At 38.3% G+C, this 12,903-nt stretch overlaps 1 protein-coding gene across 1 annotated transcript in view; it reads right to left on the minus strand.

Annotated features, from left to right (window-relative positions):
• Positions 1–12,903, minus strand: part of LOC103158657 (collagen alpha-1(XXIV) chain-like) — a 272,066-nt gene that overhangs the window by 46,658 nt on the left and 212,505 nt on the right. The window contains exon 48 of the mRNA XM_035450688.1: positions 57–164. Within this exon, the coding sequence (XP_035306579.1) occupies positions 57–164 (108 nt within the window). The remainder of the gene's footprint in view (positions 1–56; positions 165–12,903) is intronic.

A 12,903-nucleotide genomic window follows, 5' to 3' on the forward strand; every position in this document is an offset into this window, starting at 1 on the left:
ATATGCAGGGTAGAACAGGTGGCTTGTCCTACCTAACATACACGATAAGAAAGTACCTTTGGTCCTGGAACACCAGGGCTTCCTGGTAGGCCGGATGAGCCCTTTCCTCCACGAGGACCTGGGGATCCAGTCAGTCCTGTTCTTCCTGGGCTTCCGGTGACACCCTGAATAACACAGAGAAGAAATGGAAACTAGGGCATTTTGAGAATGGCAATGTTGAGGGTCGATAAATTTAGAGGGCATCTGGTAATATGATGCCCATGTTTGGAAGTATGTTTTCCCACAGGAATGAAACAACTAAAGGATAGTTTGGAAGCCCACCACTCCCATGACATGTCTAACTGTAGTGAATATGATCTTGTGTTTTTAAAGTGGAGACTCCAAGGCAATACCAAGTTCCTCTTGATTTACACAAGTAGGGCGTACAGTATGCTTTGCTGCATTTGTTAAGAACGGATACTCTGCCGTGCATGGCAACTCCAACAGAAGAATGTCTCCTCTCAAAGAATTCTCTGTTCCTTAATTACATGTTTCTAGAAAATCCAGTGAAAAAAGTTTAAAAATGAAATTAAGCAAGCAAATACTAAATTCTTAAAATCAAATCCTGAATCAGGGTTGGCCACCATGGCTTACAAGCCAGTGTGAGCATTCCTCTGTTCTCATATAGATTGTAACAAGCACAGTTTTTACATTTTTAAATGATGAGAAAATCAAAATGATAATAGTTTAAAATGTGAAGGGTATATGAGATTAAAATTTTGGTAAATATGAATAAAGTTTTATTAGGATACAGCCACATCCAGTCTTCAATGCACTGACTCTGGCTTAGCTTGTGCTGAAGCAGCAGAGCTGAGTAGCTCTGAGTAGCTCCTTCTGTTTGCTGTACAGTATACTGGAGTAGGGCCATCTTTCAAATGGAACATACATGGTCTTCCTGTGACTTTTTCCTTCATGTCTTTTATTGGTGGAACATATATCTACCATGTCAAAATGAGAAAGGTGAACTTTGAATGTCACAATTTATAGGCGCAGTGAAATGTAGACTATTTTGTTGTCAAATTAGATGACAAACTCTTGTGTTTGTTATGTACTGAAACCACATCTATAACTAAAATGCATATGATACATTCCGTCAACACAGACCAAAGACCTATTTCAACCTTACGTAAAAAACTTTAAAAAGGAGTGTCTTATAGCAGAACTCACTCACTCACTCACACACACACACACACACACACACACACACACACACACACACACACTCTTTTTAAAGAATGCTGAACTAAAATTAAGTTTTCAGTTGTCAGCTCAGCAAAGATTTAACCTTGTTTGTGGTGACTGACTACATCATAGTCAAAAAACTCTTGTTCAATATTGGTTATCTTTTTAGTGAGGATATTGTTTGAAATGTTGACACTGTAAGAGAATCAACTGTTTGAGACTATAGGAAATGACTTTAAACTAGTTTCCTTGCTCTTGATAGGTCAATGGAATATTGTAATATTTCGAGGTTGTTCATTTGAGGACTCAGAGATGAGCTTGAAATGATGGAAAAGTTAACCTGCATGGAAAAGCTGTGGGTGACTGCAAGAAAGATTATTGTCAAGGAAGTTAATGACAAACAGATTAGCATAACCTGAAGGAGAATCTTCTAAGAGGCCATAAAACTGATGGATGTGACCAAGAAAAGATCTACTGCACAAACTTCAAAGCTTGAGAAAAGTCTGATGTTTAAAGCTATAAATATTCATTGTAGTCATTGCCAGCAGGGGATCTGAGGAACATATTTGAATTTTATATATAGATTATCCAACCTGTGTGGCAACAGTGGATTCCATTGGATTTTGTGGGTTTAATCTTCTTTGGTTGTGTAAAATTTTTAATCAAAACATTGACATTCAATTACACAATGTTTGATGGCTTAGGATAAGTATAGCTTTGTTAATGTATTTTGAAGCAGAGATGGAAACTTTTCTAAATGAGAGAAAATCCCTGTATATAAGAGCATAGTAAATATATCTGAAATCTGTCCAAAATAAAGTAAGTCATATAAAGAAAGAAATGACATGGGATTTATCTCAGTGGGTAGAATGGTTGTAACCTTATGACCAATGCCCAGCACTACATAAACCAGGTGTTGTGGTCTGCACTTATGACCCTAATGATACTAACAAGGTTGAGAAAGACTGGGAGTTTAAGGTCATCCTTGATGACAAAGTGAGTCTGAGGCTAGTCTGGAATACTTAAGACCCCATCTCAAAAAACAAACAAAACACAATAAAAAACCAAAACCAAGCAAGCAAGCAAGCAAGCAAGCAAGCAAAAACAATTAGGCTTTGCAATAGACTTTACAATGCTTATTCATTAATAAAACTCAAAATAACTTAGGAAAACAGTGATTGTACATGAAAATACATGTAATTTTGACAGCTAATCACAGGTAACACTAGAAGCATTATACATTGCCTGTACTGTCAAAATGAAGACAATAGTGAGGCAACTGCTAGATTTTTCTGAGTTGGGTTTCAGGTGCGTATTTTAGACGTAGATGGAAGAAGATTTTGTGTTTCCCAATCCACTTGACTGTATAGTTGAGGAATTTCTACATAAGCTTCAATTGGAAATGACTAGGCTATAATATAATGGCATGTTAAAAGACAGCTCTCAAGGGAAAAATCTAATAGAATTCTACAAATTCCTTCCATGCGCTGAATATGTTCAATTAAGATCATATGCTCATAAACTGATGTGCTGAGAAGTTCCTATCACTGTGAGAAGAACTTTCAAACATGGAGTATGAAAAATATGCAGAATCCTAACAGGGGGTTTAACAGACAAGCAAAAAGCTGCCAATAGGGAACTAACTGCAGTGAGTTAAAGGTTGTCTCTCCAAAGAGAGTACTTTGCTTTCTCCATCTTTCTTACTAGTGGAACTTATTACAAAAAATTGTAGTCAATTATTGCATGTTAAAATTGTGAATGCATATCATTTCTTTTATTTTGTCATACAAATTCCTCTACAAAACTCTAAATTTCCCTCCTTTTCTACTCAGTCTTAATAAATCTGCTAAGTTCTCCTCTAGAATGGGCTTGCCACTGTAGACCAGGTTGACCTTGAACTCAGAGATCCACTTACCTCTACATCTGGAGTGCTGGGATTAAAGGTGTCACCACTGCCCAGCAATCATTATACTTCTATATATTGCAAAATTCAATCTATTATCTATTCTGTACATTTAAAATTTGTGTTCATGTGTCTGTCTGCATGTATGTATGAACACATGTGTGTGGTACCTATGGAGGTCAAGGGTGGGTGCTCAGTGTCCTGGAGCTGGAGTTGCAGGGTGCTGTGAGCTTCTAGATGAGGATACTAAGAAATGAACTCTGGTCCTTTGAAAGAGCAGCAAGTACAACAGCCACTCTTAACTGCTGAACCATCTCCCCAGAACCTAACTATGTTCTTAGATACCTTTTCTAGGTAGATTTTCTATGACCACAAAAGACTCACCTAAGTATTAATAAACTATGCCAAGTGATTAAAGGCAGATAGTTGCAGGACAGAAGTTCATATTCCTTGTGTAGACTTTTAAGAATTTTTTGTTCTCATCTACATTCACTCTTTTATCTCCCATCATTTCTTTAGTGAACCTTAGTAGTTTGAACCACTATGAATGCAAAAGCCCTTATAAGGGAAGGAAAAGAGGAAGGGAGAAGAAAAGGACAGACAAAAGAAGACAGGAATGGTACAGAAGGCAGTGGGAAGAGAAAAAAGGAACAGTAGTAAGTGAGGAGATAGAGAGATATATCTACTATCTATATATGTATCTATGTATCTGTCATCTATCTAGCTATTGAGGGGAGATCTCTACATTGTAGAGTTTGGATATAGATGCTGTAGTTCTTACATATTGCAAGCCCATTATCCTGAATGTCTTAGTCTGTCCTATTTATTTTCCTTTGCTTCCTTCTATATGTTTTAGATTGATTTAATATACTCTGCAAACCTATAGTTCTGGAATGGCTTTCTATATGAATCATGAGAACTACCAGGAGATGAGATGGTTCTATTCTATCCATGCAAATGAAGGAACATCCTACCTATAAGACACACCTGAGACTTCAGGAAAGTTTCAAAAACGGCCAAAGAAGATTTAGGTGTTGTCAATGACCAGATCTCATTTGAGAATGCAACTTTATAAGAATGGGATGTTTTAAAAGTGAAGTTTAAGCTGGACATGGTGCCATATGTCGGTAATCCCAGAATTTAGGACATTGAGGTAGGAGGATCATGAGTTCAAGGCCATCTTGGGCTACCTAGTGACTGTGAGGCCAAATGTGAACCATGCAGTGAGACTCGGTCTCAAAACAAACAAACAACAAACAAAAATTACCACCAATAAAACAGCACCCCTTACACCTAACTATGCAATCACCCATCCAAGACTACCAACCAATCATTCATCTATCCAACAACCAACCAAGAAACATCAAAACTCTAATGCAAAGCATCTTCTCTCACTGGAGAAAAACTCAACACTAGAAGACCTAAAGACTCTATGTCTTACAACATTCTTAAAATGTCAGGTGTAAAAGATGGAAGGCATGCAAGGAAGGAAAAATAAAATAAAGCAAATGTTCTTAGACCAGCAAAGTAACTCTATAGTTAAACTTGTTTAAAAAGTTAATGTGTGAATGCAATTATTGGCATAACAATAAAAAAAATTAATAGGTTATCTTGCAGCATGTGAGCTGCCTTTCCCCAAATGTGACAGGGAGATGTGCCTTATGCACAGAGTGCTAGATGTAGGCTATCTCAAGATGCCACCATTCCAAAACAGCATTGCTTCACTTTCATCATAGTTCTAGGTACTTTTAAAGATCCTTATTTTTCTAGTATAAAAGACACATACTCTTCTGCTAAGACATGGACCACAGATACCCAGACACTGTTGAGCAGCTCTGAGGTCAACAGATAATTTGTAAAACATTTTGCAAAAAATGTTGTCATGAGAAACTTCATTAAGGCTGCATAGAAAGCTAATTTTACTTGAGCTACTGGGTAGTCAGCACAGCCTAATGAATACACTACACGTCATTTACCACTCATGTTGGTTTCTTAGAGAGAAATTCGAGGATGGTAGCAGAGTGTTCTGTACAAAGTTCTGAGAGTGTTTCAGACAAGCAAAGAACAAACTTTTTTTTTATTAGGGATACACAGATGGATGATTAATTTTGTTTTTCAAGGGAAACAGATGCTAATTCCAGGCATTCCCTTCAGTGGCTTCCAGTGGATGATTTGCTTCAAATTATTGAGTAAAGTGGTAAACAGGGGAGTTTTATAAACAAAAACCATAATAATTATTCATTTTGGTAAGGAATGCTGAAATCAATGAATAGCTTACCTGTGTCTTAGAAGACTAATATGGCAGCACACTCATGTATAAACTATAAAAATTTCCCAACAATTCTACAAAATATCCTCTAGTCAATTTGTTATCATTTTCATAACTGAATGGTACTATCCAATGACAAAAATAGAAGGTTTGTATGACAGAAAGAGTATATGATGCCTCATGGTCTGGGAGCTCTATTATTCTCACACAAAGGTTGTCTCCCTATAGAAATGCGCTGTGAGCCCTCTAGGAGAGCATCGCCAATTGACAGGACAGAAAGTGATGGGTGTTAGCCAGAGACTCTGAGGAGAAATCTGAGGTCCTGGATTTAATGATTAAAGACAACAAAAGTATCACACGGTGGGCTCCTTTCTCCTCTGCACACCTTCTATGTGTCAGAGGCTGGCATAGCCATGCTTCTATTGTTCTCGATTTACAGCAGGTAAGGAAGAGGGCAATATTTTTACACTTTGACCTCTCTCCTCTGGAAGAAAGAAAGACTTTGTCTTCTTTTCTGAATGGAATGGAAAGACCCAAGAATGGAAAGACAGCTCTCCTGTAGACAATGACAAGAAAAACAGAGCTTTTGGAACACAGGTGTGTATAACAACAGAGGAGAGTGAAGAGATGGCTTCTCAACTGCTCCCTCTGGTCCTTGCTTTAACAGTCTATCTCTCTCTAGTATTGAACAAGCTATCTTGAAATAATCAGTGGTAAATAAAATCTGGACAATGGTGGAAACACACACTAGAAGGGCTCAGCTGAGAGGCCAATGTCTTTAAAATTACAGAGTGAATTATAGGCTTTCATGATGCTAATTCTATTGATTTTTCAGTCAAATGGAAAAAATGACATTGAACTTCATATTATTTGATGCTTCTTTAAAAGCTTCTAGGAAAAGTTTTTTCCTTTTTTTGCCCTCTATATTTCTACACAACTTTTATATACATAGGGTTATGTTCATATAGTTACTGTGATGGGGGAGGTCCTTCTGTGTATATGTTTATCTTATTGGTTGATGAATAAAGCACTGTTGGGCCAATAGGGAAACAAGTTAGGCAGGACTAGGAGTGGAAGAGGATTCTGGGAAATATAGTGAGGACAGTCGTTGCCAGGTGATCCCGAGAAGAATGGACAAATGCCACCAGCATCCTCAATAAGATAAGTCTATAAAATATATAGATTAATAATTATGGTTGATAATTATGACAGAGCTAGCAGATAAGAAATCCTAGTCATTGGCCAGCAGCATTGTACCTAATATAAGTCTCTCTGTGTTATTTTATGATGCTAATTCTATTGATTTTTCAGTCAAATGGAAAAAAAAAACTTAATGACATTGAACTTCATATTATTTGATGTTTCTTTGAAAACTTCTAGGAAAAGCTTTTTCTTTTCTTTTTTTTGCCCTCTGTATTTCTACACAACTTTTATATACATAGGGTTATGTTCATAAAGTTACTGACTATGTAAGAAGAGAACATAAAAATTTTACTTCCTTTTGTACAAAAATTTAGCACAATACCCCCAAATTTCTTTTTATTTTAGGCAATACAAGTATGCAAGATTTTTCCCTCTAAAGCCAGCAAACCTAAGAGCCATAAACAAAACATGGTTCCTCCTCTACTGCAACAGCTAAAACAGCTTCTGCTTGAGGGGAACATTCTCATTTTATTTGATTTACTAAATATATCCCTCCTAGGAAAGAAGTGGCCATTTAAAAATACTTAGGCTAGTAATTATGGGTAGTTATATGCAAGGCTACAGCACATATAAATTATGCCACATTTATAACACTGTCCTAGATTACACTCAAAAGCAACATGGTTGAGACCTAGAGTAAGAGTTATGTGTGAGCTCTATGCAAAAGTTGGAAAGCAGTTTTAAACCTCTAAACATGTTAAAGCTTAGGGACCAAGAGTAAACTGAGGCATATCATAAGGGGAAGGATAGTGGTGCTTGATTTGTGTCTACTTCCAAGACTATGCAACTAGCCTTCCACTCAGATGCAACAAACACCAGCATTGCAATGCACCTCACGGGCATTGCTTACATATTTTAATTAGAACAAATGATAATTTCCTAATCCTTAAAAACCTGAACATGTCATTACAATATAGAGGAAACTGTGTGAACCCCCTTTACTTAGGTCCAAATGCACAATGACAGGACCACCAGGGACCTGGAAGAGGACTCATGTGTCTTGCACATGTCTCATCTCTCATTGCTGTGAGGAAATCAATGTGTACCTTTCTAGATCAAAGGTAACTAATATCACACTGGTGTAACTCACTCCATCCTCCACTAATCCTGCGAATGGGCCAAACTCTTTCAGACTATGGACATTTTCATTTTGGCTCCTTTTCATGTCTGAATCCATCTTGTCTCAGTCAGGTCCATTATAACCTTCACAGGGAAGCTTCCCTACAATGCTTTATCACATAACTGCTTCTTTCCTTGTACTAAACAAGATTTGAAACTATCTACTCCATCTATTTATTTAGTTATAGTCTAGTATCCGACTGTTATATTGATCCGTTAATTGTGATTTTTGTCGAGGATCAAATGATAACACTTCCTTGTTATTGCATGTACATTCCATGAGGTTAGCTTTTGTTCCCTTTATTCTATAACTCCTCACTCATATCAGGCACTGAACAAGCATTTGTGTACTAAAGTAGTGTTAGAATAAGCATTTGTATTTAATACTAGATAGAGACAAAAATTGACTCAATAAGCTCATATATTGTGTTAGGCCCTTTACATACAACATTTCATTTGGTTATAGTGAAAAACATATAAATTAGGTATTGACATACTTATTTAATATATGCTGTTTATGATGTTAATTAGTTAACACACGTTATAGTTACCATATGAAGAACATTTCTCAATGATTTATAGGGCTTCTCCTATGAGCCTGACAATGTGCAAGGTGCCAGGCATCCAAAGAAGAATAAAATAGAAGACCTGATATACAAGAGCTTACAGTCTCTTGAGCAAAAACAACACAAACAATTGGCAACTAAATTAACTCTTCCCTCCTGGAGAAAGCACCATGAATGTACTGAAGTTCTGAGCAGACAGGTGTCTATTTTAAAGTTAAATTAAGTTTGGATTGAGTCCTGAAAGGTTAAGGAACTATTCATCATAGGGCTAAATGGGAATGTAGAAGAGATTTCTAAGCAGAAAGAAGAAATGGCATGAGAAGAGTCAGGCAGATGAGCAGAGAAATACAAAGACTTTGGGAAAGATAACTCAGGAAGTAGGCAAGCATAACGGAGTGGAGCATCACTGTGAAGAACAGGGCGTTGAACTTGATTTCCTGGTTTTGAATTCTGGTTCCCATGCTTGTTGACTGTGTGATCTCGGGTAAATTTTTAGCCTTTCTGACTCTTAGTTTCCTCCTAGTAAACTGGAGATAATAGCTACATTGTCCTCATGGGGCTAAATAACTTAATAAACGACCAACACCGAATAGTGTCTGACACCCAGAAAACACTGATAACTTAGCTGTTATTATACTTGAAATGCACAGTACTCATGAAGAGCAGAGCAGAATGTTGGCTCAGCAAAACAAACAGAGGCCAGATACTGAAGGAACGCCATTCCATGGAGTATGAGCTGTATCTGACAGGGTGGGGTTCACTAAAGATTCAACTAGGAAACTTCTATCCTTTTGCAAATCTTTCACTTTGCTGCTAATAAGCTGCCACACAATGTGAACTGTGTCCTGGAAGAGATCCTAATGAGCAGGAAATCTGCCCAATGACAGCAGCCATAGCAAAAGAGGGAGAAAGTTATAATGAGATCAAGTTCTAACTGGATAATCAGCCTTTCATAGCGAAGACTTGACAGGATTTGTTCAGTGTAGGCTTGTTCACCATAAGTATGTCTTTCTAAAACACTTAAAGCCAGAATGGAATCCTCTCAGGAACATAAGTTTCTTGAGTGTGACTAGGTCACAGGTCACAGATGACCAGGGCTGTGGATGCTCAGGACCGAGGCTCCCATGTGGTTGGGGGTTGTTGCTGAAGAGTGCTTTTCCTTTTATACTGTGTTGGGGTACAAACCACAAAAGAGAAACTCAAGATTCTCAGTGTTCTTTTAAGACAACACTAAACACAGATTGACCTGGTGAATGGCAAAGTCAGGCTTTAAAGGGCCTGATTTGTCCTAAAATAAGTTGTTAGTTTCATTTCATTTCTTCCTTTCCAAAAACCAGTTTTATTGGTGTAGCAAGAAAAGTAATAATAAAAAGGGCTGGTAAGTCTTGATTTTGGTGACAAATGGATTTATGATTTTTTCAAGGAAAAATTTTTTCCTAAATGATTGAGGTACTGTGTTTGTACGGAAGCCCAACTCAATGAAAACAGCATGGTAGACTCATTTGCTGCAGATGTGCTCAACTGTCTGGCCTCAGAACACTCATTTGAGCAAAGGGAAATTCACAAAGGCAACTTGAGCCTCCCCAGTGCTATTCCTCAGCTATGGTCACATGACCTTGAAAAACACTGAAACTGCAGAGTGAATATGCCAGGAATTCTTAAATCCATGGCCACATCAAAACTAAAAAAGAAAAGAAAGAAAGAACATTGTTTAGGAAAACCAGGCAGTTGCATAATGCTACAAACCCTAGGATAAATATTTTTCTAAGTGGATAAACCCAGCAGTCTTTAAAGGTAAGCCAAAGAACAGCATGGTGCCATGATTTAAAAAAAGCCAATGGAAAGATGTCCTTATCCTTGGTTGAAAATACTTCAGAAATCTTCCTTGTATTTAGCAATGATATTATTTCCTCCAAAATAGCTAAAAAAAAACCTTAGTAGATTTACTTTTGTTTGAGAAATTATTCTCCCAGACGTTACTTGTGCTAATGACAAGGTAGCCACTGAAGATTTCAGTTCATTTAGTGTATTCCTTAAAAAGCATTATAATCTTAATTTCATATAAAGTATTCTGTAGAGAGTAGAATTAAGGCAAACCTCTCCATCTTCATAAATACCCCAAAGATGTGCCAACACTGGGCTTGCCATGTAGAGTCTGTAAGGGAATGTTATTTTGTTTTTATTTTGATTGATATGACATGCTTTAATGTTCAGGGCATCCAGAATCCTAAGTATACATCTACAAAACTTGCAGCATATCCTGTGAAAATGTTAAAAACCAGTAGATGACGGCTATGAGCTATGCCTACTTAATTGCTTTCTAATGGCAATGCCAATGTCACTCAGCTTCATGGCCCTGGGAGGTGTATTGCAGCAGAGCTTATAATTCATGTTAGTTTTTTTAAAAATCACAAATTTCAATAAGCTCTCTGTGCATTTGAGCCACACTGCTCAAATCTCTTTGTAAAAGTAGTTCCTAGGTAGTAATTTAAGAAGTGGACACAGATAAGCATGCTTTGTGGTTCAACTAATTCACTCTGGACTCTTTTTTGCCTCTGTCAGGTTTTCAACCTCACGCACCTTTCTGGCGAGGGTTTAAAGATGTCAGAGTGTCTCACCTGAGGTTAAGTCCTGACCTTAAGTTTGTCTCTAGTTACTATCCTACTTTCTCGTCCAGAACTCAGCTTCTCCACTGGAGGATCTGAACATCTTGACATTTCTCTATCCACCCTCTCCTCAGGTAGTCCAATTCATCAGTCAGACCAAACGGTCCTTTGCTCAAGACGCTGAAGCTCTCCACATACTAAACCACAGTGCTCATAGTTTCATTTTATTAGATTTCTGGTTTGGAACTTTACCTGTAAATACTAGAAATTGACCCTGGGTAATTTAAAGGGGAACAAGACAATTGTAACTCATGTAATCACAGATAAACAATGAAAATCAGGATTAAGAGTCTGATGATCAGAGGGTAGTCAGGAAGTCAGAGTTGGACACTGAGACTTGTACCACGCTTGCTGCTGAACACAGGGCGCTACTGACACCACACCTGCCTCTGACAACTGTATACCACACCTGCCTCTGACAACTGTGTACCACAACTGCCTCTGACAACTGTATACCACAACTCCCTCTGACAACTGTATACCACAACTGCCTCTGACAACTGTATACCACAACTCCCTCTGACAACTGTATACCACAACTGCCTCTGACAACTGTATACCACAACTCCCTCTGACAACTGTATACCACAACTGCCTCTGACAACTGTATACCACAACTCCCTCTGACAACTGTATACCACAACTCCCTCTGACAACTGTATACCACAACTGCCTCTGACAACTGTATACCACAACTCCCTCTGACAACTGTATACCACAACTGCCTCTGACAACTTTACACCACATCTGCCTCTGACAACTGTATACCACACCTGCCTCTGACAACTGTATACCACAACTGCCTCTGACAACTGTGTACTGGATTTAGTAGTTCCAGGGCAGAATCCTCCTGGGGAGGAGTGCAGATGAAATCTAAATGAATTTGTTTTGTTGGCACGAGCAGGGCTATGTCAAGGACCCCAGTGCCTCAGACCCATGGCGATGGCAAAGCCTTCTCCAGGTCAGGGTCAGAGGGATGCTGACATTGTATGTAGAAACTATCAGCTGCAGCTTCTGCCTCCCAGATGTCTCCAACCTGAAGACTTCTCACCTACAGAGACTTCCTACCAAGCTACCTCGTCAGCCTCTTCCTCAGCGTGCACTGTAGATGTTAAATGTGGCGAGTTTCCAGGTTGATGCCGGTGCGTCTCCACCAGACTACACGGCCCAGCTGATCTCAGCTTCTCTGTGTGCCAATCTTTAAACCTATCAGGCTTTGGCAACCTGTCATGCTGCTTCCATGAATCACTACTGCTCATCTGAATGCTTAAAATGTCATTAAAGAATTAAAAATATAAAAGTACAAAGTAACTACTCAATGAAAATGCAAAAGGGAGACAATGTTATGTAGCTACTTAATGTGTTTTAAGCTGTGTTACTATAAAAGTTCAAAAGTTAAAAAATTTAAGAAAGATTTACATTAAAATGTTATAATAATCTAGGATTAACTTGTAATTGATTACAATTGTTTTCATAAAATACATGTACTGTGGCCCAATGCACATTGCCTGTAAATTCTACAGCAGCAGACCCATGGCTTGGGTCTCTATGTTTACTCCACATTGTTCACAAAATCACCAGGTAACCATCCAGCTGCTCAGCCTTATTCATGCTAAGTGCCTTAGACCAGTGCAATATTCTTGTGTGTATGTATGTGGTTTGCATGTGACTGTGTGTGTGTGTGTGTGTGTGTGTGTGTGTGTGTGTGTGTGTAGGCCTTAGAGCACAACATGGACCTTGAGTGTCTTCCTAGATTGCTCTCCATTTTATTTACTGAGGCGGGGTCTTACAATTGAACCCTGAACTTGTCAACTGGGCTAGTCTCTGAGCCTCTGGGATTTCAGGTGACTGTCATGCTTGCTTAGCATAGGTATGGAGACTGGGGATCTGAATTTTGGTCCTCACACTTGAACAGAAAGTGCTTTATCTATTGAGACATCTTCCCAGCCCCCACCC

The sequence above is a fragment of the Cricetulus griseus genome (assembly GCF_003668045.3).
Source record: "Cricetulus griseus strain 17A/GY chromosome 1 unlocalized genomic scaffold, alternate assembly CriGri-PICRH-1.0 chr1_0, whole genome shotgun sequence".
NCBI lineage: Eukaryota > Metazoa > Chordata > Mammalia > Rodentia > Cricetidae > Cricetulus > Cricetulus griseus.